Source organism: Lepisosteus oculatus, chromosome 14 (assembly GCF_040954835.1).
Source record: "Lepisosteus oculatus isolate fLepOcu1 chromosome 14, fLepOcu1.hap2, whole genome shotgun sequence".
Taxonomy (NCBI): Eukaryota; Metazoa; Chordata; class Actinopteri; order Semionotiformes; family Lepisosteidae; genus Lepisosteus; species Lepisosteus oculatus.
In genome coordinates this window covers 25390886-25418429 of record NC_090709.1, presented here as the reverse complement: position 1 = coordinate 25418429, position 27544 = coordinate 25390886, and the positions used below count along the sequence as shown (strand labels likewise).

The 27544-nt window shown below is 47.8% G+C and overlaps 1 protein-coding gene, 1 non-coding gene and 1 pseudogene across 2 annotated transcripts; 1 reads left to right on the top strand and 2 right to left on the bottom strand.

Annotated features, from left to right (window-relative positions):
* Window positions 1-1701: 1701 nt before the first annotated feature.
* LOC138242534 (zona pellucida sperm-binding protein 3-like) lies at window positions 1702-23034 on the bottom strand. Its single transcript, XM_069198067.1, has 5 exons — window positions 23007-23034; window positions 2470-2619; window positions 2103-2383; window positions 1886-2001; window positions 1702-1813 (listed from the first exon to the last, which is right to left on the bottom strand). The coding sequence occupies exons 1-5, from the start codon at window positions 23032-23034 to the stop codon at window positions 1702-1704; spliced, it is 687 nt and encodes a 228-aa protein (XP_069054168.1).
* Window positions 14298-14370, top strand: trnaf-gaa (transfer RNA phenylalanine (anticodon GAA)). The gene has a single exon. It is a non-coding gene; the product is annotated as a tRNA-Phe (tRNA).
* Window positions 15655-15793, bottom strand: LOC138243657 (U1 spliceosomal RNA; annotated as a pseudogene).
* Window positions 23035-27544: the final 4510 nt, after the last annotated feature.

Sequence of the window (27544 nt, the reverse complement as noted above, 5' to 3'; positions counted from 1 at the left end):
GCACTACCCCTCTCGGAAACAGGAGGATTTCCAGTATATTGAACACCTCTGACACCCCCCCACTAAAAAAAAAAAAGTCACACTGCCCTGCCCAAGGAATAGTGCGGCCATCTTCCCCCAGTACAACGTTTTATAACTCCAGCCATTTTCAGTCCTCATTGGCAGCAATACAGGAAGCATTCTTGAATGGGGAACCCCCACAAATACAGTACTTTAATTTATTAATGGGTCTCACTTCCCTTGAATTCCTCCACCCCATTCAAACCTGTAAACCATAAAGAAACAAGGGCAGGCAGAAGGGTCTTTCACAGCTTTATTGAAATGTTGCCATTACAAGGCGACTGGAGGCAGGAGAGTCACAAGGGCCAGGCTGGAGCCTTCATTCAGGCACCTGGGGAGGAAGAAGGAGAACAATCCAGCTGAACTGCAGGACACCCACCCCTACAGGAGCTCCTCCTGCCAGACCCTACCTGTCCACTGGCCAACATCTCCAAAGTCCTCTGCTCCCTCCACATCCTCACTGGTGCTCTCAGCATCTTCACTGGAGATCCCTCCTCATCCTCAGTCCAGTCAGCTCCCACATCCAGAGGAGCTTCTACTGGTGCCACAGCCACCCGACTGCTGGTCACCAGGCTCCTAGTACCTGTGGACAAGTAACACCCAGGAGTGAGGGATCTGCTATACCCAGAGACCCACAGTCTACTCATCTAAACAGTCCCTTTGTCCAGCACGGGATCATTCCTCAGTTATCCAAGCATGGTTGTCTCCTGGGCAGAGATGCATCCACAAGGGATAGAGAACCAGACCCACCTTCATTCCGACTGCCAGCACACCTGGACTCACAGCAGGCACAGACCTCATGGTCAACATACAGCTCCTCCCACCTGGAGGAGAGGAGAAGTGAGGCCTCCACCTGGCATGTCCCAGAGCACCCTCAGCAGGCTCCTTGCAGAAGTACCTCTTCACCTCCCTGTTGTAGGTGCAGGACTTGGTCCCTGGTGTTGCTTTAGCAGGAGCCACAGCCATGACAGTGCATGTACAGCTCAGTCACTTCATGCTGCAAGAGGGAAGGTCACAGCATTAAGGGATCAAGGCCAATAGAGGGACAGAGAAGGACCTTCTGCCATCAGTGAAGGCAAGCTGGCAGCTCTAGGCACTACAGCTGCTACAGTCTGGTTCACATCTAGATCATGGATGGAAAAGCAGACAATGGATCAGTAGAGCAAGAAGGCTGAGCAGCCTTTGAGAGCAGTACCTTCCTGGACAGCTTCTTCTGGAAGAGGAAGGCATCAATTGTGAAGCAGAGCACATCCTTCTGCTTGGAGGGGACAAACCTGGACAGGCAGCCATCTGCCTTGCTGTCCACCATGCACCTGGGGACAAGGATGAACCCCTGCAGGCTCTCGGGGCTCCTGCCCACCTCTCCTTCCAGAAGGGGCCATACCCCAAGTTATCAATCACAGGGAAACGGGGCTGCGAGTGCTGGTCCGGTTTCTCGGTTACGCAACACGAGTGGATGTACAGCCTCTGCTCCGCTGTGGCAAAGTAGGCAGTGGCCTGGAAGTACATGGGCTGACCCAGGAAGTACTCATCCTTAGGAGAGAGCCAGACACAGTGGGCTGGAGAGAGAAAGAGGCAGCATTACACCTGCACACAGCACCCCCTGCTGGCAGGAGGAGCTATCGCTCAAGGAACTTACAGTTAGTGGTGAGCAGGACAAAGCTGTGCTTGTTTTTCAGGTCCTTGAAGGTCCTTGAAGGTCCTTCTCCTGGCCCACGTGGGGACATAGCCAACCTTGTAGGAGTAGTGGAACCTGCAGGACAGAGGAGATGAGGGGCTTCTGGACACTTTCCCAGTGGCTTCTCAGCAGCAGAGCCCTGCCTACCTGTTGTAGGAGCACTTGACCGGCACAGAGAAGGGAATGAAGTGATGCACAGGCGCACTGGAGGAGGGCGGGGCATAGCGGAGAGTGTTGGAGTACACCAGGCGGCCCTGGACAACCTGCAAGGTCACAGAGGAAGGGGTATTCCCAGGAAAGGCAACCCCGACACTAGCCCTACAGTTCACATCGATACATTGCCTGTAGATGAAGACCCGCTTACCGATCGCTCGGTACCGCACTCGTGAAGCCCGTAGATGAAGTAGAAGTAATGACGTGTGGTTCGGCTGAGGCTGCAGTTGCCCAAGGTCACCTCCGATGGCCGACAGCTGAAGCCGAACAGGAGCCGACTGACCCTCACGTACATCCTGCTGGAGTCGCACCACACGGCCACTCCTCGGGTGCCCCCGATGTCCGGGCGAGCCGGCTGCCGCCCTCGCTGGGGAGGAAACAGGACGCTCTTGATGTAGGCGGGTAAGGGGCGGCTGCCGGCTTCATCTTCTCCTTGTCGAAGTAGGGCGAAGAGTACGCATCTCTGGACACGGGAAGGCGGCGAAAGTCGGGGGCCAAGGACTGCGAGTCGTTCTCGCTTGCAGACAGGTCTTCGGAGGGCGCATCTGCCAGGTTCAAGTCCTCCAACTGGGCTGCATCTTCAGGAGCCGGGAGGTCGGCCTGGAGCGCCAATTCCCGAGAGTCCCAGCCAGCCGGCCCAGCGGAGACCAGTGCGGGGAGCCCGGCCCCTGCGCACAGGCACAGCACAAAGAGAAACGAGCGCATCGCCAAATTAATGTCCCGCTTAATTGCTACAGGAGTAAAATAAGTAAACCACAAAACCGTGTTGAAGCAAGAAAGCATAAAGTGTGAACGCGGTGACTAGGTTTTTATACTGGCAGGACCTGCTACCGCACACCTGGTCACACTACCGCTCAATCAACACAATCAATTACACACAGAGACCCGGATTGTTCTCAGCGTCTAATTAGAACCTGCTTCCAGTCTGAGGCGGGACTCCGTGAAGCCGCCTGAACACTTTCCCGTGTGTATCTGACCTCAGCGGAGGAGTTCCACGCAATTTCGACAGAATTAAATCACCCACACGTGTAAAATTTGCTCAGATTAATTTATTGTTCAATTAGTTTCTAATTTCCGAGGAAAGTGTGTTAAACTCGCTGTCAGACAGAGTACGGAACATGCGACACGTCCGTCCACACTTTCCTTTATCGAGGGGGCTGTTCTATCAACACGTACCGCAATGAAAATAATTTTACTATTTTTCATGTGTAATTGCATGTCATATTAAAATGTGTAATACAAGCATTTCTTTGCTTCCCAGTAAAGAAATACTGATCAGCTTTTGACATGATCTGATAATAATTTGTCTGATTTTCCAGAGATTGCTTTTGCTTCGCAGCACTGAGAACCTATGGAAGCCCGTTTCCGCCAGGGAGTAAAAAAAACGCACTATGGTATCTCAGAATTGTGACTTAGAATCATAGAATTGCGACCTAAAAACTCAGAATTTTGACTTTATCTCTCACATTTGCGACTTCGAAATAGCCCATATTTCATTGTCTGTCCTTTTGTTATTGTAACGGATTCGGGTTCTAGGGCTTGTGCCCTCGCCGCTCCCACCCTACTTCGTGCCTCAAACCCCGTATTGGCTCAAACCCAGGTCTTGCTGGCTAGAACCCGAATCCGTTACAATAACAAAAGGACAGACAATGAAATATGGGCTATTTCGAAGTTGCAAATGTGAGATATAAAGTCGGAGTTGTGAGTTACTAAGTCGCAATTCTGAGTTACTTAGCCGGAATTCTGCGATACCATAGCGCGTTTTTTTTGTAACTCCCTGGCGGAAACGGGCTTTCATACATTTCAAATAGTCTGATCAGTGCAGGACAAGTTAATGTAGAATCATTACTATGTGTGTCTCTTGTTTGTATATAAATGAATGTCTTTGACAACTTAATGTTAGTTTTTAATTTAGTTTTACGATGTAGGTCATGCGTTAACATATGCACGAGCATACGAAATGTCTCACTCCTGATTCAGCTCATGCTCCATAGGAGAGAAGAGATTCCTCCTGCTTTTCGTTCAATCATATCAGAACAGAAGCCCGTGTCGCCCAGCTCTGATTCAAGAGCGACTCGCATCTTCAGCCCTTTTTTTATTCGTGATCCTAATTTTCTTTAGTTATGATCAATATTGAACTTTTTCTAAATAAAACGACAATAATCAAACATGCAGGCAGACTTTTAAAAAGTATTAGGAGCTGACAGGGTGCCCCTTTGGAATAGTTGTCAGAAAATGTGAGAAAAGGAAAGGTACGTAAGCTCTCACACACAGCATTAGAGATTGGCATCTGATGAAAAAAACAACTACCTGTCTCCCCAGCATTTAAAGGTGCTGTTGTTTTGATTTTACATATTGTTAGCATTTTAATGAATTGTTAAAAGATTGATACACAAATCGCTAAATAAGAAAACGTAAAAACCCTAGCTGTAAGCAATTGGCCATTCATATTCCTGAATTTTAAATCCCTGTGTTTTTCTGTATCCGAATGCCTGGTGCAGCTAATTTGAAAGCAGAGTCTACCATTTACTGTATTGCAGAAGCATATTGTTGCCACCAAGGAAAAAAAATCCTGAGTTTACAGGAGTGAAGGAGGAAACAAATGCAAACACCGTTTAGAAAAAACACACACGTCTCAGGCCTTAACCATGACAAGAATGGAATTTGAACCTAGATGAGCAGAGCACAATGGATTAGCAATCCAAAAACTCCTGACTCCTGTTTAATTTTCTTTTCGCTTGCTCGATTTGTAGTACGCTCCTCAATCCTTACAACCGATAAACAAAACGGCTTCATGTGCCACAGCATTCTGCTGCAGGTACGGGTTGCACCGTGTATTAGGCGAACCCGAATTAAATATTTCAAATATGTGAAGAATTTCATGAAAAAGATCACAGCCAATGTCAGCAAATCGGAGCCTGTAGGCAGCTTCAACAGAACAAAACGATCTGAAGCCGCAATTCTTTCATAGAGTGTATTGTGACACTCTAACCACACTGTTGCTATTACTGCTACTTCTGCTGCCGTTGGTTAAAACTCTACTCAGCGGGCAAGTAAAGGTGTACAAGGAATAGACTACTTTGAGCCGTCCAAATTCCATTATGTGAATTTAAGCTTTTTTTTAATTAATAATAGCATTAGTAATACAACGCGTGCTCAGAAACGTTACTTATTAGCTTATGAAGCAGCAGTGTTTCGACAATTTGCGGTCTTCAAAAAGTAAACGCTGAAGTTTTTATACTTCCTTGTGAGCAGATCACCTTTGATTTAGAAAAGGAAAACTTACTCCCCTGTTGCTTTCATTGCAATATCTGAATCGAGACCCAAGCGCTAAGAAAGCTGAATAACGCAAAAGACATATTCCCGATTTTAATTTAGATACACATTTTCTAATGCAGCTTTCATTACAAGACAGTCTATTTCTCGAAAGCGTGTTATGTAAAAAAGAGAAAAACGAAAATATATGCGACCCACTATGCCTTCCTCCAAATCTTTTTCTAGATCTCTTCGTCATACCTGCTCTTCCTCCCTGGGCCACTTGCCCGCTTCTCTCACTAAACCAGCATTCCGTCTCTTTACAGCTATCTGTTCCAAGACCAGGCTTTCTAACCACCTTCTATTCCTTTACAGATGTCGTCGACATAATATCATCCCTAAAGGATTTCGCCTTAAATTTAATACCTTTTCTTTTGACTCTGATACCACCCAGAGTAACACTCAGAGACTTCTAAAACAATTTTCTAGGAAACTAATGCTCTCTACCATTTTCTCCCTCAAAAAACAGATTATCCTTTACGACAACAACATCAAAGAGGCTAAGGAATTTCTACGGCTGACAGCTCCACATCATCTTCCCTTCATAACTTACCTCATTAGATCTCTCAACTCTAAACTCTACCAGTTTCTCACTACAGAGAAGGACAAAAAACTCAGTCATCTTCTACAGAAGAAAACCATCAACACCCCGAACACCCTCACCAACCCTAACCTTGTTGTCACCATACCTTCTGACCTTTCCCTTTCACAGGATGAGCGATCCCTCCTCAGCAAAGGGCTCAGTTTTGTACCAGTTCCCAGGAAACTGGACATCACCCAGACCAATGTCGACCTTAACCGCTTTTACCGCAGGATCCGTCTCAGAGCACATTTTGCAGACAATTTCTCTTCACAGGCAGCTGATAACAACCCGGTTATTGATGTCATTAACAACATTAATCCCACACAGAGCTGTTGGACTCCCTCCTCTGGCCGTTTTCCACCAGTTGATTATTTCATCAACCAATGCACTAATCAAGCTCCCAAGGCACTCCCTATACCCAGTAAACATAGGTCTAACCTCACCCAAGGAGAAAATCAGGCGCTCCAGTCTCTCCGCAACAGGGATGATATTGTCATCAAACCAGCGGACAAAGGAGGTGTTGTTGTGGTGTGGCGTAAGGATCTATATATCTTTGAAGCCTCTAGACAACTAACTGACACTTCTGCCTACCTCCCTCTCCAACAGGACCCTACCACTGACTACCAAAAGGAAGTGGTTTCCACCATTTCCCTTTTTATCAGCAGTAACGAGCTCCCCCAGGAGGCGAACCGGCTCATCATGGAACATCCACAGGTATCTCAATTATACCTCCTCCCCAAAATCCACAAACCGGACACCCCTGGACGCCCCATCGTATCAGCATGTAACTGTCCAACTACTTACATCTCAGCCTTTCTCGACAGCCTCATGAGACCGCTGGTTGAAGATCTTCCCTCATACATCAAAGACACCAACCACGCGCTCCAACTTTTTAATGATTTCCAATTTCAGGGTACCGAATGCTACATTTTTACCATGGACATCACATCTCTGTACACCGTCATTCCCCATAATGACGGCCTTACAGCCCTCAAGCACATGCTGGACAAACGCACAGTGCTTGATCCACCCACCCACACCCTGGTACGCCGTGCAGAATTGGTCCTCACACTGAACGCATTCTCTTTCAATAATCTTTTTTACCAACAGGTCAGTGGAGTTGCCATGGGCACCAGAATGGGACCCAGCTATGCCAACATTTTTGTCAGCTGGGTAGAAGAACGCTTCTTCGCTTCCTACACTGGCTATGTCCCTGACCTCTACAAGCGATATATTGATGACTGCGTCGGTGCCGCCACATGCTCCAACGATCAGCTTGAGTTCTTCCTGCACCATTTCACCAACTTCCACCCGTCCCTCAAATATACGGTTAACATATCTTCCACCACCCTTCCGTTTCTAGACATCCACTTGTCTATTAACTACCCCCGACTGTCCACTTCAGTTTATTACAAACCCACGGATTCACACAGCTACCTCCTGTACAGCTAATTTCACCCCAACCACACTAAAAACTCTCTTCCTTTTTCACAATTCCTTAGGTTACGACGATTATGCAGCGACGACATCGACTTCGAGAACCAAGCCCTCGAAATGTACTCATTTTTCATCAACAGAGGATACCCCAGCAGTGTGATTGACAAGGCCCTTGCCCGAGCCAAAAACACCCCCCGGACCATCAACCCGATCAGGAACTCCCGCCGTAAAAACTGCATTCCTTTGGTGCTTCCTTACCACCCTAACACACTTCCTATCCCCAGGACCATTAACCAGAACTTTTCCATCGTACAGGATGATCCCTGCATTGGGGCCCTCTTTTCTGATCGCCCTATCATCTCATATCGCCGACCACCTAATCTGCGTAACCTCCTTGTTCACAGCTCCCTTGACCGCCCTCAACAACCATGTAACCCTGTCTGTAGATGGCTCTGTACTTGAGCTCCAATCAAAATTGAAAAACCTTGGGGTTATATTCGATTCTGGCTTAACATTCGACCCACATGTACAGCATACTGTCAAAACATCTTTTTTTCACCTTAGAAATATCGCAAGACTACGCCCTATGCTATCATTAACTGTGGCTGAAAAGCTGATCAACATATTTGTATTCTCTCGAATTGACTACTGCAATGCTCTGCTCCCTGGGGTATCTAAATCTACTCTGAACAAGCTGCAGTATGTCCAAAATTCAGCAGCCAGAATCCTGACCAGGTCCAGTGCAAGTGTTCACATTACTCCTATCCTGGAGTCCTTGCACTGGCTTCCGGTCAAATTCCGCGTAGACTTTAAAATCCTCATGCTCACCTACAAGGCTTTACATGGCTTGGCACCTCAATACCTGTCTGAACTTTTATCGCCCTACTCCCCACCTCGCAACCTCCGCTCTTCAAATTCTGCCCTCCTTACTGTCCCCCAAGCCCGTCTACATTGTATGGGCGACAGGGCCTTCTCCTGCTATGCCCCCAAGCTCTGGAACTCTTTGCCCAAGGATATTAGAGAGTCACCTTCTCTAAACTCCTTCAAATCCAGACTCAAAACCCTCCTTTTCAGAAAAGCCTTTACTTAACTGGTTCCATTCTTCACCCCTCTGCTCTTCTTAATACCATCTTCCACGGTCTCCTCTATTGTTATTGTTGTATTGTTGTAATTATAATTGTGTCCTGTCTTGTGAAATTTTCTTATTTATTGTTGTAGTCTTCTTATTTATTGTTATTGTCATCCTGTAAATCGCTTTGAGAAGCCACCTTTAAAGGCGCTATATAAAATAAAGTTTATTATTATTATTATTATTATTATTATTATTATTATTATTATTATTATTATTATTATTATCCACACCAGGCACTTTCCCTTGCAACAGAGCTCGCTGTATCACCTGCAAGTACACAGCCACCACCACACTCATTCAAGGCCCCTCAGGACAATTTCCGGATCACCCAGACAGCATCTTGTACCTCCAGCAACCTTATTTACTGTATCTCTTGCAGTAAATGCCCAGCCATCTACATTGGAGAAACAGGAAGGAGACTCGAAGACCGCTTCAGAGAACACGTCAGGGCTGTGAAGATTAAAGATCTCTCCAAGCCCATTGTTTCTCATTTCACCTCTGACGGCCACAACCACTCTAATCTCTCTGTATGTGTTCTCAAAGACAGTTTTCAGAAACTCATACATCAGAAAGACCACCGAAACTAAAATTATTCTGCAGCTAGGATCACACATTCTCCCTTCCCTTAACGACAGACTACTGTTCTTTTAAATTTTCTCCATTCATTGGAAGTTTCATTTCACACCTCTCTGCACCCAATCTGACTTCAAACCTCTTGATTGGCCTCTCTTTCTGTCCCCTGCTCCCGCCTCTCACTCCTCCTCTCTCCCAGCCTTTGTTCTCCCGCTACTTTACCTTTGCCTACTGTCCTGTCTCTCTCACACCTGAAGAAGGCTCCACGGCTGAAACGTTGTGTTCTCTTTCTTCTTTTTTTCAGCATGGAATAAACCTATTACTTGACACTGATTTATGCAGAGAGTAGCGGGGGTGGGATGTCAGGGCCATACGACAATTCTTTACGTAGAGAGTGGCAGGCGTGCAATGTCAGGGCCTGACAGTACTGCTTAACGCAGAGAGTGGAGGGGTGGGTCTCAGGGCCATATGACAGTGCTTAACGCAGTGAGTGGCGAGGCTGGGATGTCAGGGCTATACGACAGTGCTTTACGCAGAGTGGAGGGGGCGGGATGTCAGGGCCTGACAACACTGCTTAACGCAGAGAGTGGAGGGGTGGGTGTCAGGGCCATATGACAGTGCTTTAGGCAGAAGGTGGCTGTCAGGGCCTGATGAGACTGCTTTATGCAGAGAGTGGAGGGGTGGGTGTCAGGGCCATACAACAGGGGTTAACGCAGAGAGTGGCGGGGGTGGGATGTCAGGGCCTGACGATACTGCTTTACGAAGATAGTGGCGGGGGTGGGATGTCAGGGCTTGACGATACTGCTATACGCAGAGAGTGGAAGGGGTTGGATGTCAGGGCCATAAGACAGTGCTTTACGCAGAGAGTGGCGGGGGTGGGATGTCAGGGCCTGATGAGACATCTTTATGCAGAGAGTGAAAGGGTGGGTGTCAGGGCCATACGACAGTGCTTTACGCAGAGAGTGGAGGGGGGGGGGATGTCAGGGCCTGACGATACTGCTTTACACAGAGAGTGGCAGGGTTGGGATGTCAGGGCCTGACGATACTGCTTTACGCAGATAGTGGCGGGGGTGGGATGTCAGGGCATGAAGACACTGCTTTACGTAGAGAATGGAGGTGTGGGTGTCAGGGCCATACGACAGGGGTTAACGCACAGAGTGGCAGGGGTGGGATGTCAGAGCCTGACAGCACTGCTTAACGCAGAGAGTGGAGGGGTTGGTATCAGGGCCATACGACATTTCTTTACGTATAGGGTGGCGGGGGTGGTATGTCAGGGCCTGATGAGACTGCTTTATGCAGAGAGTGGAGGGGTGGGTGTCAGGGCCTGACAGCACTGCTTAACGCAGAGAGTGGCGAGGGTGGGATGTCAGGGCATGAAGACACTGGTTTCTGCAGAGAATGGAGGGGTGGGTGTCAGGGCAATACGACAATTCTTTACGGAGAGAGTCGCGGGTTTGGGATGTCAGATCCTGAAAGCACTGCTTAACGCAGAGAGTGGAGGGGTGGGTATCAGGGCCATACGACACTTCTTTTCGCAGAGAGTGGCGGGGGTGGGATGTCAGGGCTTGACGACACTGCTTTATGCAGAGAGTGGAGGGGTGGGTGTCAGGGCCATACGACAGTGCTTAACGCAGTCAGCGACGAGGCTGGGATGTCAGGGCCATACGACCATGCTTAACGCAGAGAGTGGAGGGGTGAGTGTCAGGGCCATATGACAGTGCTTTACGCAGAGAGTGGCGGGGGTGGGATGTCAGGGCCTGACGATACTGCTTTACGCAGAGATTGGCGGGGGTGGGATGTCAGTGCATGAAGACACTGGTTTATGCAGAGAGTGGAGGGGTGGGTGTCAGGGCCTGACAACACTGCTTAACGCAGAGAGTGGAGGGGTGAGTGTCAGGGCCATATGACAGTGCTTTAGGCAGAGAGTGTCGTGGGTGGGATGTCAGAGCCTGACCATACTACTTTACGCAGAGAGTGGCAGGGGTGGGATGTCAGGGCCTGATGATACTGCTTTACACAGAGAGTGGCGGGGTTGGGATGTCAGGGCCTCACGAGACTGCATTATGCAGAGAGTTGAGGGGTGGGTGTCAGGGCCATACGACATTTCTTTACGCAGACAGTGGTGAGTTTGGGATGTCAGGGCATGAAGACAATGCTTTTTGTAGAAAATGGAGGGGTGGGTGTCAGGGCCATACGACAATTCTTTAGGCAGAGAGTGGCGGGGTTGGGATGTCAGAGCCTGACAGCACTGCTTAATGTAGAGTGTGGAGGGGTGGGTGTCAGGGCCATACGACAATTCCTTACGCAGAGAGTGGCGGGGTTGGGATGTCAGAGCCTGACAGCACTGCTTAATGCAGAGAGTGGAAGGGTGAGTGTCAGGGCCTGACGATACTGCTTTATGCAGATAGTGGCGGGGGTGGGATGTCAGGGCCTGACCATACTGCTTTACGCAGAGAGTGGCGGGGGTGGGATGTCAGGGCCTGACGAGACTGCTTAATGCAAAGAGTGGAGGGGTGGGTGTCAGGGCTATACGGCACTTATTTATTCAGAGAGTGGCGGGGGCTGGATGTCAGGGCCTGACGATACTGCTTTACGCAGAGATTGGTGGGGGTTGGATGTCAGGGCCATACGACAGTGCATTACGCAGATAGTGGAGGGTGTGGGATGTCAGGGTTTGACAACACTGCTTTATGCAGAGTGTGCAGGGGTGGGTGTCAGGGCTATACGACAGGGGTTAACGCAGAGAGTGGCGGGGGTGGGAAGTCAGGGCCTGACGATACTGCTTTACGCAGAGAGTGGCGGGGGTGGGATGTCAGGGCATGAAGACACTGGTTTATGCAGAGAATGGAGGGGTGGGTATCAGGGCCATATGACACTTCTTTTCGCAGAGAGTGGCAGAGGTGGGATGTCAGGGCCTGACGATACTGCTTACACAGATAGTGGCGGGGGTGGGATGTCAGGGCTTGAGGACACTGCTTTATGCAGAGAGTGGAGGGGTGGGTGTCAGGGCCATACGACCATTCTTTACGCAGAGAGTGGCGGGGTTGGGATGTCAGAGCCTGACAGCACTGCTTAATGCAGAGAGTGGAGGGGTTGGTATCAGGGCCATACGACACTGCTTTATGCAGAGAGTGGAGGGGTGGGTGTCAGGGCCATATGACAGGGGTTAACGCAAAGAGTGGAGGGGTGTGATGTCAGGGCCATACGACAGTGCTTTACACAGAGAGTGGCGGGGTTGGGATGTCAGGGCCTCACGAGACTGCATTATGCAGAGAGTTGAGGGGTGGGTGTCGGGGCCATGCGACACATCTTTAAGCAGAGAGTGGCAGGGGTGGGATGTCAGGGCCATACGACAGTGCTTAACGCAGTGAGCGACGAGGCTGGGATGTCAGGGCCTGACCATACTGCTTTACGCAGAGATTGACGGGGGTGGGATGTCGGGGCCATACGAAAGTGCTTAACGCAGATAGTGGAGGGTGTGGGATGTCAGGGCTTAACAACACTGCTTTATGCAGAGAGTGGAAGGGTGGGTGTCAGGGCCATACGACAGTGCTTAACGCAGTGAGCGGCGAGGCTGGGATGTCAGGGCCATACGACAGTGCTTTACGCAGAGAGTGTAGGGGGTGGGATGTCAGGGCCTGACAACACTGCTTAACGTAGAGAGTGGCGGGGGTTGGATGTCAGGGCCTGACGAGACTGCTTTATGCAGAGAGTGACAGGGGTGGGATGTCAGGGCCCGACGATACTGCTTTACACAGAGAGTGGCAGGGTTGGGATGTCAGGGCTAAACGACACTGTTTTACACAGAGAGTGGAGGGGTGGGTGTCAGGGCTATACGACAGTGCTTTACGCAGGGAGTCGCAGGGGTGTGATGTCAGGGCCTGACGATACTGCTTTACGCAGAGAGTGGTGGGGGTGTGATATCAGGGCCATATGACACTGTTTTACACAGAGAGTGGAGGGGTGGGTGTCAGGGCCATATGACAGTGCCTTACGCAGGGAGTGAAGGGGGTGGAATGTCAGGGCTTGATGTCACTGCTTTAAGCACAGAGTGGACGGGTGGGTGTCAGGTCCATACGACACTTCTTTACGCAGAGAGTTGCGGGATTGGGATGTCAGGGCCTGAAGATACTACTTTACGCAGTTAGTGGTGGGGGTGGGATATCAGGGCCATACGACACTTCTATATGTAGAGGGTGGCGGGGGTGGGATGTCGGGGCTTGATGACACTGCTTTAATCAATGAGTGGAGGGGTGGGTGTCAGGGCTATACGACAGTGCTTTCCGTAGAGAGTGGTGGGGGTGTGATGTCAGGGCCATACGACACTGCTTTACACAGTGAGTGGCGGGGTTGGGATGTCAGGGATGACAACCGAGGAGCCGAGAGATCATTTCAGCATTTCGCGTCTGAACGGAAAACACAAACGACCAACTCGGAATGACTTGCCTTTGACGCTTTTCAAAGCGTTCTTTGTGCACGACGACTGCGCCACCTAGCAGATACAAATGGGTTGTACAACTTTGAACTAGCAAATGGAAGAGGGCTAAGCCCCCTCTCTTTTAGCCCAGGTTCGATCTGTCTCCCAGAATCACCAGGGCGCACGCACGCACACACACACACCCGTGCCGTTGAAGTGCTCTGCTTCAATTCTAAGGGCAACTCAACATTCACTCCTACCCCGAGTGCAGAAAAGACAGCGTCCACAGCAACAACAGCTCAGGTCTCTGCACAGGAGCTAAGCTGCCCTCATCTCCTCTGCTCTGCGGCTCCTGCGGAGTGGAGTCCTGCCTGGAGCCGTGTTTGCAGGCGGCAGCTCCCCGCGCCCTGTCTGTGCGTCGTGTCCAAGAGCTCCTGGGAGGAAGAGAGAGCCCTCCCACTCGGGGGCTTTTCCACGGTCTGTGTGAGGAGGGGCGGGTGTGTCCAGTAGCTTATCGAGCGGAAGCCTGGGGCGGCGGAGAGCTGTGATCGTGCAGACCTTGAGGTGTCACCTCTTTGTCTGCTTTCCCGCCCCCCCTCCGCCCAAGCTCTGCTCCAAAGTAGCCCGGCAACCCCTCACACCTGCACGTGTCACAACCTAAGGTGCGGTCATGAGACACCCATGGGGTGTCGTTCTGTTCTTGCTTATTGTTTCCTGCCCGTCGCAGGCAGGAGTCCATGCGAGGAAGATGCGCTGGACAGAGCTCAGAGGGCGCACCTGGGTGGCTTTCCTTCAGAGTGACGTTCCTGCAACACTCTCCCGCTCCTCTTGGTGCGCTCATGCCGCAACACAGGAAGGCTGGAGCAGGTGGCTGTGGGCTCTCCGCACCGCCAAAATAGCTCAGTTGGGAGAGCGTTAGACTGAAGATCTACAGGTCCCTGGTTTGATCCCGGGTTTCGGCATTTTGTTTCATCGCGCCCTTTGTTCCTCTCTCCAGCGCCCCCTGCCTAAAGTGACGCGTCCCTTTCTCAGCCCGAAACACAAGCAAGACACCAGCATCGGTCCCTGCAGGTTTCCGTAGTGTAGCGGCTATCACGTTCGCCTAACACGCGAAAGGTCCCCGGCCCGAGACCGGGTGGAAGCAGCCTCGTTTTGCACGCTCCTGTACTTCACAGAGGTCTTGAACGACCGGTCATTTGTTCCCAATGTATTTCCGGTGCCTTCGTGCACTCTTGTACCAAACGCACGTTCCTTCTGTACGTGTAGCCGATCATTTGCAATTGGGCTGTGCCGACAGACCAGGACGAGCTCTGTCGGCTCAAAAGCAGCGCAGGACCTGCAAGAACAACAGAAAGATTAGCATCCAGCGGGGGCCTCTTAGTGAGCCCAAGATCTCATCAAGAATCGGCTCCAGCAACAGGGCTGGGCGCATTGTTCCATTCTCCGACCACTCTCGGTGTAAACAAGTCCCTCCTGGTCTCTGCTTGAAATGCACTTTCCTGCATTTGCTTTGGTGTAACTGGCTTCTCCTGCATGGGCGAATGTGAAGAAGATCCTTAGTAAGTCATTGAAGAAAACCAAGAGGAGGTCGGAGTGGCCTCTGTCGTTCATCAACGATCCAGTCAGGCAGTACTCCTCCTATTCTGCCAGTATGCGGATTCGAACCGGGGTTGTTGCGGCCACAACACAAATTCTGAGCACTATACGATCACAGCGAGTTCACAGCGAGTTTTGCCTCCTGCTTTCCAAAGATCAGCACCATGTTTTACGCCTCCCCCGAATATCGAAGCTGCCTCTAAATCTGCAAATGAAGATGAGTCGATAAACCACTTGTTTTTCGTATAACTATACATATATTCATTTATTACTTATTTCATTCATTGAGCACGGATACAATAGAGGTACAGCCATTCACTGTTTGACATGTCTGCACTGGTACAGAACCTAGCAATCAGAAAACGGGTGAAACTGTCTTGAGAATTAGCATACAGTACCGAGGCCCCCATGACCAAATAAAGGCTAACCTCGATAATCAGCCTAAATAATGCAGACAACAGCAAAACGACTGACTTTGAAAAGGGAATGAATGTCCGGAAGGAGTAGTGTAACCAGCTTGAAATGCTTCTCCGAACCTCTAACTAAAAGAAACCAGGAACCAGCAGTGGCATCGACTCCTTTCGAACTGGGATCCTATCGTAGCTCATGGTGTCGTAACTCTTCCGTATCTGATATTGGACGAAGCACATCAGAGGAGAGCGCGAACGCAGTCCCCCACTACCAGAAATTATGCAGTCGAGATTCCCACATTTGGGGAATTCGCAGGGGTCAGCACAGCCGGAGTGCAATGGCCGAGCCTCGCCCTGGGTGAATCGATTTTTTATTTTTAAGAACTTTATTTTCTTTTCACAAAAAAAAACACAGGATATCACAAATTAGAAAGCTTTACATTAATATACATACTTAAAACAGTATATATGATCACATCTCATTACATTTTGACACGGTACCAGTTACATAGCAACAATTTATTTTTTTCTGGTGCAAATCACATTCTTTACTTAAACATGATAATGTTTTTCACAGTCTCTTGAGATATTGACCTATGCTCTCTATTTCCCACAGATTTTCTGCTTCCTCCCTCCCTTCTCTCCACAGATCTCTGAGGTAATAGTTCTCTCGGGTGATGAACAGGGCCAGGCTACCTGCTGCCTTGACTGGGACCTCGATGCCTTTGAACAGCCCCATGTTCCTCACTCTCCACAGGGCGTCTTTCCCACTGTTCACCACGGCCCAGATCCTGTCAAACACGTCAGGAGGAAGTTTGACAGGAGAGATGCCGTATATGACGAAAGCAGCGGTCAGGGTAAATTGGGGCGAGAGAGCCTGCAACCAATCTTCAAACTGTGCCCAGAAGGCCTTAGCACAAAAGCAGGACCACAGGAGATGGGTCACAGTCTCCTCCTCGCCGCAGCCCACCGTAACGCAGCGAGGGCTGGGGGTGAGGCCCCTACTGTTCAAGAAAGTTCGTACCGGTAAGCACTGATGGACGACACTCCAGGCAAAATCTCTGTGAATGTTGCACAGAAACTTAGAGGATGTGTGTTTCCACACCTTCCTTGTTTGGGCTGATGTTAAAATGCCCACAGGGGTCTGCCTATTATTCTGGGGTGCAACGAAATCTTCCAGTTTTTGGACGCTGACATCTCGGAGGGGAATATGGCCAATTGGGTGAGATCTTAGAAAACTTTTAACTGTCCAATAAATTGCAGGGCATGTGTCAGAGAGTGGGACATCCAGCTTGGGTCTGACACCCCACACTCTGAACACCTCCCTACCTACCAAGAGCCTGGAAAAATAAGTCCAGGTACGCGCTGCAGGTGCTGTTGCAAAGCCTCTCAGCACAGAGGCCAGGAAAATACACAGCAGCTTCGTAGCAATATCTGGGACAGACTTCCCTCCTGAGGGTAGCGGCCTGTACATTATTTCCCTTCTGAGTCTTTCCTGCTTCCCACCCCATAGAAATTGAAACATCAATCTCCTCAGCACCGCCGCAACACGGTGTGGGATTGGGAAGGTAGAAGCCAGAAAATTAAAGACAGGCAATAGCTCGTCTTTGATGACCAGCACCTTCCCTGTCATGGTGAGGTCTCGGTCCTTACATTGCATCAGTTTTTTGTTTAAGATTGGCAATTTGTTCTGACAATTTACTGTTCCCATCTCTTCTCCAAAATACACCCCCAGGACCTTAATTCTCTTCTCTTGCAGCCTGAGATCATGTCCTTCTTTTGGCTCCCTCCAGTTCTGATAAAAATCTCACTCTTAGATTTGTTAATTTTTGCAGAGGAAGCCAAGGAGAAACGATCACAGCACTGCAGAGCTCTGCTAATTGAGGCATTGTCAGAGAGGAGCAGGGTGACGTCATCCATGTATAGAGATGTCTTTACCTCTCCTCCCCCACTTCCAGGCACTGGTATCCCATTAATGGCCTGATCCTGGTGCAAGGCACAGGCTAAGGGCTCCATAGCCAAAATGAATAACAAGGGGAATAATGGGCAGCCCTGCCTCACCCCTGAACAGACTTCAAAGGGGCGTGATCTATTGCCATTAACCATTACTCTGCTGTTGCTACCTGTGTACAGCAGGTTAATCCACTTTCTCATGATGGGGCCAAACTTCATGTGCTCAAGTACCGATGTTAAGTACTGCCGGTTTAGGCGGTCAAAGTCCTTTTCTAGGTCACAGAAAATGCACAGAGGGAGGGAGCGATCCTCAGAGTACAGACAGACATCCCTCAACAAGGCCAGGTTGTCGCTCATCAGGCGTCCTGCTATCCCACAAGTCTGGTCTTTCCCTACCAGTTAGGCCACTACATTTTGTAGGCGCAGGAAAAGGGCTTTGGACAGGATCTTAGTGTCCACGCCTAACAGGCTGATGGGTCTCCAGTTCTTTATGTCATTCTTTGCTCCTTTCTTAAACAAGAGAGAGATAGTGCCTTCTCTTAAGGAGTCAGGCAGCAATTCTGTCTTATAGCTTTCCTCGAATAGGAGCAGTAGCGGATCCTGAAGCAGATCCCAAAAGGTGCAATAAAATTCTTTAGGGACCCGTCAGCACCCGGAGTTTTCCCCTTCTGTAAGCTCTCCATAGCCTGTCTCAGCTCTTCTACTGTCAAATCCCTCTCAAGTACTTCCCTATCTTCTTCACTCAAAACGTTTTCTAGCTTTGAGGTAAAAAAATGAATTTCTTCATCCTTTACCTCTGTAGAGCTGTACAGTCTTGAGTAGAAGGCCTCGGTGCAGGAGAGGATAGCACTCGGCTCTGTTCTCTCTCGTCCCTCCTCATCAACTACACTTTCCATGACAGACTTGGAGCCTACCACTTTCCTGAAAAAGAAGCGAGTACACTTCTCATTTTCTTCCAAGAACTGCACTCTGCTTCTTAACAGCACTCCTCGACTACTTTCTTTGGCTATGCTCCGGATGTCCTTTTTTAAAAGGGTGATATCCTCGAGCACATCGAAGCCACTGTGCAGCATCGTGTAGAGACGCTGCAGCTGCCTCTGTTTCCTGGCTAGCACTCCTCTCCGTCTGGCAGCAGCCTTCCTTCCCTCAGCCATGAAAAAGGCCTTTGTCCTCACCTTCACCTCCTCCCACCACTCTCCTACTGACCCGTACAGACACTGCAAGGACAGCCACTGTGATAGTTTCTCCTTGTAGCGGGATACTACCCCCTCATTCTAGCAGCTTTGTGTTGAGTTTCCAGAGGCCTGGGCCAAAGACAATCCAGCCCTGGAGTTCCACTCTACACCCTAAAGCCTGATGATCTGAGAAGAAGACAGGCTGAAGAGTGACCCCAACAACTTTCACTCTCTCTGAGACAAAGCAATAATCAATTCTGGAGCTGCTATTCCTCCCTGACCATGTATATCCTGCTGTTGTGGGATATATACATCTATATGTGTCTGAGAGTTTAAAGTCTTGAACTAAGTTTTGCAGGGCCAGTGAGCTGGAATCCAATTTTATCGGAGAGCTAGACTGCCTGTCTGTGTGCTCTAAGATACAATTAAAATCCCCTCCCACTATCACGTCTGTGCTACATAACAATAGGGGGAAGAGTGCCTTGAGTAGCTCCACCCTTCCTCCCACGTCAGTAGGGCAATACACATTGATTAGCCGCAGGTTAACGGTCCCCCATTCCACATCCACACACAGCAACCTGCCATCTATGACCTTCTGAATACTTTTCAATTTGAATGCCCATCCTTTGAAGAGAATGGCCACGCCAGAGGCTCTGTTGTTATTGTCCCCTGACCAAACAGAAGGCCCTTTATCCCACCTATCTTCAAAGCTTTTATACCTCTCTTGATAGGCTAAAGCACACTCCTGCAACATCAACACATCTCCCTCTCTCTGCTGGAGGTAATCAAAGACAGACTGGCATTTAACTCTGTCATTAATACCTCTGGTGTTAAGAGAAATTATGTTTAGAGCCATATTACATAAGAAAGTGGAACCAGTCTTTACAAAACACATTTCTCTTCTGTCTCACCTGTTACCTTCTTCTTTTTCTTTTTCTTCTTCCAATTTCCTGCCAGCCATCCTCTGAATGAGCCTTCATCAGGGTGGCAGCAGTAAAAGCGTTCACGGAGTCCATTTCAAGGAAGGGGGTAGAGGGAGGGGTGGAGAGGTTCCAGCTCTCCCCATCGCCATGCTCTCCTTCCTCCTCGCTCAGGGAGAAACAGAGTCCTTTTTCCTTTTCCTCAAGTCCAGCTCCTGGGAGCACTGAGGGGAAAGAGGTGCAGCCGATGCACCAGTCTCCTCTTCCCCCCCACCCACCAGCTGCTGCAGATCCTCTGGGATGGACTGGATGGAGGAGAGGAGGGCATCTGTAGCACTTGCAGAGTCTGAGAGAAGCAGCTCCGCTGAATCCTGGGTATCCTCGCTGGACCCGCTCCACCGGGGGGCCCCACACTGGCCCTCGTTCTGAGCCCTCTCCACACAATCGACAAAATCGGGCTACTGAACTGGAGAAAATCTCCTCTCCAGAAAGTGCAAATATCATCTTGGAGAGTATAAATCCTATTACCGAAGGTCAACGCTGTCTACCAGAGTCACCCCTCCCACCTCCGGCAGGTTTCCGAGCTGCAGCGATGATCAGTTCGGCTCACACGCAAGAGGTCCTCGGTTGAAAACATGCGCCCCCTTTTCTCGTACGTTTTGCACATGATCGAGTGGTTTATATGTGGCTCCTTCGTACATGGTGCTGATCTTTTGGAAAGCAGGAGGCAAAACTGACACGTTCCCATACCAGGAGTTGAACCCCGGCCACCTGGGTGAAAAATCAGGAATCATAACCACTAGACCATATGGGAGCATACAGCCATGCTGTTCCGTGCGTCATGTAAGCAAACTGTAATTGCTGCCTTCATGACCTGCTTGGTGGAGAAAACATACAAGAGAGTTGGCACTCAGAGTGTCGAAGGGTCGATGTATACTAGGGCTCAGTTGAAATACAACGTCAGGACTTTTCCGACTAGTGTCACACGAAGAGAGTACATCCTTCCCACCCCTCTGCGTCTGTCTCGGTAACTCGCTGTGATCGTATAGTGGTCAGTATTTTGTGTTGTGGCAGCAACAACCCCGGTTCGAATCTTTTTCTTCAATGACTTACTAAGGATCTTCTTCATATTCGCCCATGCAGGGGAAGCCAGTTACACCAAAGCAAACGCAGGAAAGTGCATTTCAAGCAGAGACCAGGAGGGACTTGTTTACACCGAGAGTGGTCGGAGAATGGAACAATGCGCCCAGCCCTGTTGCTGGAGCCGATTCTTGATGAGATTTTCGGCTCACTAAGAGGCCCCAGCTGGATGCTAATCTTTCTGTTGTTCTCGCAGGTGCTGCGCTGCTTTTGAGCCGACAGAGCTCGTCTTGCTTTGTAGGCACAGCCCAATTGCAAATGATCGGTACGCGTACAGAAGGAACGTGCGTTTGGTACAAGACTGCATGAAGGCACCGGAAATACATTGGGAACAAATGACCGTCGCTCAAGACCTCTGTGAAGTACAGGAGTGTGCAAAACGAGGCTGTTCCCGCCCGGTCTCAAACTGGGGACCTATCGCATGTGAGGCAAACGTAATAACCGCTACACTACGGAAACCTGCAGGGGCTGCTGTTGATGAGATCTTGGGCTCACTAAGAGGCCCCCGCTGGATGCTAATCTTTCTGTTGTTCTTGCGCTGCTTTTGAGCTGACAGAGCTCGTCCTGGTCTGTCGGCACAGCCCAATTGCAAATGATCGGCTCCGCGTACAGAAGGAATGTGCGTTTGGTACAAGAGTGCATGAAGGCACCGGAAATACATTGGGAACAAATGACCAGTCGCTCAAGACCTCTGTGAAGTACAGGAGCGTGCAAAAAGAGGCTGGCTGTTTCCACCCAGTCTCGAACCAGGGACCTTTTGTATGTTAGGCAAACGTGATAGTCACTACGCTACAGAAACCTGCGAGGATTGCTGCTGGTGTCTCGCTTGCGTTTCGGGCTGAGAAAGGGAAGCGTCACTTTAGGCAGGGGGCGCTGGAGAGAGGAACAAAGGGCGTGATGAAACAAAACACGGAAACCCAGGGACCTTTACATCTTCAGTCTAATGCTCTCCCAGCTGAGCTATTTCGGCAGTGTACATAGCCCACACCCACCTGCTCCAGCCTTCCTGTGTTGCAGCATGCGACACGGCTCCAGGCAGGACTCCACTCCGCAGGAGCTGCAGAGCCCGTCTGGAAATAAATCCTCATTCTGATTATTGCCCTGGGCATGTACCAATAAATCACTGAGCCTATATATATATATCACTGTGTTGAAGCTAGAAACACAGAATCACTGCAAACACATCCTAAATACAGTGTTCCTGCACCTAACCCTAACCCTAACCTACTTAATAATTTAAGTAGAATAGATTCTAATAATATAATGATCCAGTGTGTTGCACTACTTCACTGATCTATGCCGTCTGGAAATAAAACCTCAGACTGCTTATTGCCCTGGGCATGTACCAATAAATCAAGACGTTGAATTAAAATAAAAGCTTTATTTTATGATCATTCGTCCAACCACTCCAGAGATTGTCCTTCTCCATTAAAAGACTTCCTGGAGACACCATAATCATATAGGAGCTCTTCTCCCACTGCAATCTCTCTTTTTGCCAAGAACAGAATTGTTATGTCAGTCTTTTCGTCAATTACAAAAGATTCTTTAATTGGTCTGATGTTGGCTTTTTTGTTTGAATGATTTATGCGCCTTCCAATTGTGTCCATATCCGGGTGGCAAGTGCAGTGTTCTTCACGCGAATCAATGCACATTTTTTGTTTAGGTCCATCAAAAAAGAATAGATATCCCATGTCTCCTTCTGCCATCTGTGCCGTTAGGGCTTCTCCTGCTGTCTTTGTGATAACCTTGCTATGGTAATCACACACCACCCCTCCCTTTTGGAAACGCCTGGAAGTTATAACCTTTTCCCTTTCACAGGATCGTCAACAATGTGCAGGCCTCTCCAGGTTTGGAGTTTTACCAGATTTTCAATGTCCTTGCCATTTGGTTGGACTTCTACATGCGGCTTCCAGTTCTGAAGTACCTCGGACACAGCTGGTGTATTGGTTGACCATCCCATTTTTTCTATATAATGGGTCACTTGGTTTTCTGTTGGTAACCGTCTTTTGTATTGATCTGTAGTGAAAAATCAGAAATCCACCCAAAGAATATATCCAGTAATAGACTCTTGAAATATTACTCTTTAAAAAGGGAAGAAATCCTGTTCTTACCAAATATGTTCTGTTACCTCCTTTTCCTCTGCTCAGCTCTCCATTTATTGTAACAGTGGCGGTCGTGAATGCCGGTCACTCTCAGGCGCTCTTTCTTTCTGGGAGGCTGCCTTCTAATGTCACGGGAAACATCTGTATCAGCTTCTGGAAGGCTGCAGCATCATCCATCTTTGGGCATCTATATGCAGCAGCTGCCACCGTGGACCTATTTGTAAAAAGAAAACTTAAATATCTCAGATCTAAGACAGAGTGGCTAAAAGGTAACTGAAAGAGGATATTGAATTAAAACTTACCGTATAGCAGCTGAACGTTCTTGTCCATAGCCTAAAGATTGCTCTCCTGATCCTGAACTGAAGTTTAAAAAAATATGAGAAATGTATGTTTATCTTAAATATTGACTTTCAGATACTGAATTTTGATATCACTGTGACACTTACAGAGATCCTGCTTCTACAATGCCATGAATTAGTTCCCTGGCTGAGCACATGTCCTCATCTGTCAGCCTTCTGGCTAGGTTTTCAACAGTTCCATTTGAAACACCTAAATAATCATTCAGGACAGTTTTCTGATCAATAGGTAGCGTCTTTATTTCCATTTCAAATGCCCTTCTTGCAACATAGCAAGTAATCAGTGGTAGGTGGTACCTGCAAAACAAACATATATAAAATAGTTGTTTTCAAGCCACAGAAAAGTAAAAAGAAAATACATCAAAATAATTATATATTTCAATTTACTTCTCATGCAGTCTTCGCAGATCATAGGTAGGATTGTGAACTGGTTCTCCTCCTGCATACGCAAAAAAAAGTCAGGCTTGTTTTCTGATGGGGTCTGGCTAGGCCCAACGGGGAAACCATGTCTTCCCCGTCATTTCTTCCCCTACATTGCTAAAATGGCACATGGGCGAGACCATGTGTCGAAAGGAGGGATGGTAAGTATGGTAAGTATGCATTGGGACACGAGGGGATTCACAACTTTTGCAGAGAAATTTTGTAATAAATGTCTCATTTGTGCCCAAAACAATGTAGGACGAGGCACTAAAACTGAGGCCTCAGCGCACCTCGTCCCAGACGATCCGTTTGATCACCTTATGATGGATTTTATTGAATTAACACCATGTAATGGATATAAGTACTGCCTGGTAATCGTAGACATGTTTTCTAGATGGGTAGAAGTTTTTCCCTGTAAACACGCTGATGCTAAAAGTGTGGCTAAGCACTTGCTCCAAGATGTCATTCCCAGATGGGGAATTCCAGGAAAACTTAGTTCAGATAACGGTACCCACTTTGTGAACAATGTCATTGCCTTTCTCGCCAATCGCCTAGGCATTGATTTAAAACAGCATTGTTCGTACCACCCTCAGAGTAGTGGAGCAGTGGAACGTATAAATATGACCATAAAGAATAAACTAACAAAAATGATGGCTGAGACAGGAATGAATTGGTTAACGTGCCTCCCATTGGTCTTGATGTATTTAAGGGCCAGGCCACATTCCACCATAGGACTCTCGCCACACGAGATTCTTACTGGACGCCACATGAGAATAGGGCTTCCAGAGGTAAAGGGGGAGGCCACAGACCTCACCCACTTAGACGAGTGTTTGGTAGCATATTGCCGGAAAATGTCTAAACTTGTTAGTGATATTCATAAACAGGTTAAAGCTGCGCTGCCTGCACCAGACCAGGACCTCTGCCACACCCTCCAGCCAGGAGACTGGATTCTGGTGAAAGACTTCAGGAGAAAGAAGTGGTGTTCACTCAGGTGGAGGGGACCGTACCAGGTGCTGCTGACCACTGCCACTGCTGTGAAAGTCGCGGAAAGGGTTCCCTGGATTCATGCTTCCCACTGCAAAAAGGTCACAAACGAACTGAGCAAAGTGCAGGAGTGATGTCTCCACAAGGACAGATGGGGACCTGCTTGGGACTGATGTGCACAGTTTTTTTTCTTCTTATGTGGAAGCCTGTCACCACCGAGAAAGAAGAGGAATCTAAACGCGAAGCTTCTTTGTATACAAACTGGCTGAATGAAACTGATAATGAGGGGGATATGAGTAATTTGTGGTACAAATTTATAAATCATACTGTACAGTTAAAGAAATTTAATGCATCTTGTTATGTATGTGCTTTAATGCCTCATTCTACAGCCTCACCCATGCAACTTTTCCCCCGACCAGTTGATAGTCACATTTCTGAATGCATAAGTCTAGTGGCAGGATTTCCAAAGCCAGATCCTAGATCTTTTCCCACCTTCACCATAACGTATTTGACCTACTCAAAGGGCCATCCATATGCAGCCGGCCTGAAGATAAATAAGTCTACTACAGTAGCATTAGGCTTTGTTTCTCCCAGTGATCCAGCAGTGCATTTTGCTATTCACTTCAATGTTACCAGTAAAAAAGCAGAATGTCCTCCTTTGTGGGATTACCTAAAGAATCACATTACCTGGACTGATTCTCCTGTTAAAGTAGCAGTTTACCTGCCTTCTAAGGTTAATCACTCTTATTGCTATGAGAATAAAGGTCGTGGCCCCTCAGTAGGAATAACAGGAGGCTGTAGCGCCACGGTTACTAACCATACTTTATCTAATGGAACTATGGTTTTGATTGATTGGTATTGGCAATGTGGTGCAAAAGTTTATGATAGCCTTCCTCCCCAGTGGAGAGGAGTGTGTGCTCTAGTCACGCTCCACCACTCCATTCTCATTGTCCCAGTAAACTCTTACTTGTTAAATTCAATGAAGCCCCTTCAGAGGGAGTCAAGGGTTAAACGCGCTCTCAGTTGGGCTGACAGATATGGTCCAGATATTTCTAAAGTACCAGAAGACCATAGACTATTTACTGCAGCTGAAATGATTTTTTCCTCAGCACTGAGTATTCAGGCAGTAGCTAATGCCCGCTGGTTACAAATTACTCGCTATGAAATGTACTCGTTTATTAACATCACGTTAGAAGGCTTAGACGCTATCAAACAAGAATTAAGGGGAGTTAGATTAATGGCACTTCAGAACAGGTTCGTGCTGGATCTACAAAATGCAGCATCTGGAGGAGTCTGTGCTTTAATAGGAGACTCCTGTTGCACATTTATTCCAGCAAATGACAATGATTACGGAAATCTTACGCTTGCTATTCAACATTTGAAAGAACTGAGAGACAAGGTGGACAAAGAAAGAGGCATTAAAGATATACCTGCTTTTCTCTCTTGGTTAGAATCACTGTTTGGGCCGGGGGGAATGTTTTTTTTCAAGTTACTAACACCAATTATAGTAGCTGTGATACTTGTCTTCCTGTTTTTGTGTTGCTGTTCGACTTGTATTATTCCAATGCTTCGCAATATGATAATGAATATGTTTGCGCATCAGTATGTTCTGATAAAAACGGAAGAATCTGAAGTATGGGAGCCTCCTGGGAGTCCATATGAAGAATCTAATTTTTAATCATTTTCAAGAATAAAAGGAGGGAATTGTAGTGGAAATCTAATGAGTTAATTGATTCTTAAAAATGTAGAGAGCTTTGCAAAAAAAAATATATTGGTGCTTTTAGATAATATTTCAAGGATATAACTGCTATGCTACAGTATGTGCAGAATTTTAGAAAACAGTTCGTCAACAAAGTACACTGTTTGGGTTAGTTTAGAAGACAATGTACCAAAACAATATATGCTGTCTGGGTCATTAGAATTAGCTGAAAGTAACAGATAAACTTTGAATAACAAATCTAGTGTTTTTCTCTCGCTCTATGAGGTAATTTGTTTTCGTTTAGAGAAAGGGGAAGTTTTAGAAGGGACCACGTGCTGAACTTTTTTACAGCGCAACGTCTTATAAAAACCCTGTACTGCTTGTAACTAACTGAGTCTCTGATGCACTTTGCGAAGTGGCAGCAGGGCTCCCAATATTGCAATATTGAAATAAAGACCTTACTCAGGTGAGAACTCTCTCTTGTGGCTTCCTTGATAGTTAAATTTCCACGACAATACACAAAAAATGTTCTATTTCCATTCTGCAGTTTGCATCACAGCGTAACTTAATGAAGTAGCAGTGAAACATCTGAGAAAATAAAAAATAAAAATGCAGTTTAAATGCAGTATTCTTCACATACCATTGAATGCAAAAAGACAGTTTTTAGCAATGAAATATCAATAAAACCTTCAACTCACCTTTTCCTCTTCTTCATTTAGTGCAAAGGAAGCTAGTCGCTGAGTTGCAGCCATGCGCTCTTTGACAGAGATTATTACCCTGTTTTTACCCACTTTTATTCACAACAATTTTTCGCTGTATCCAATCCAGGACCTGAATTCAGAAGATTTTTTAATACAAATATTAATTAAATTCAATTTCTCGAAAAGAACATCTATAATCAAAATTCTCGGTTGTATGAAGGGATGCTTACTGTCATATTCTTTACCACCCCTGGGCTCTGAAGGTGCTTCAGCTGGAGAATGGCCTGCATGTAAAGCATCACAACAATCCGCTCACTTGTGGTGATGTCTGCAGAGGTGTGTGTCTTGCCCAGTATCTGCTGCACATCTTTCTTTGCAACACTCAACACCTTCAAGCAATCGCTTAGTTTAGGTGGAGGACTCTGCAGCTGTGTTTGTCTTGGGGAGAGAGAGCAATACTATCAGCTTCCAAAAGGCAACATTCATGTGTTTGAATAGAAAAGCAAGTATAAGTTGAACCAACATTTAATAAGTAATGTACCTCTTTCTGGTTATTTCCTGTCTGACACTCTTGTTGTTTCTCTTTTTTTATATCCTTTAGATTGCTCTGGAAGTCTAATAAACTCTTAGCTAGACTGGGATCCTCCACTTGCAGGCTAGTGTTTTTTAGGATGAAGAGC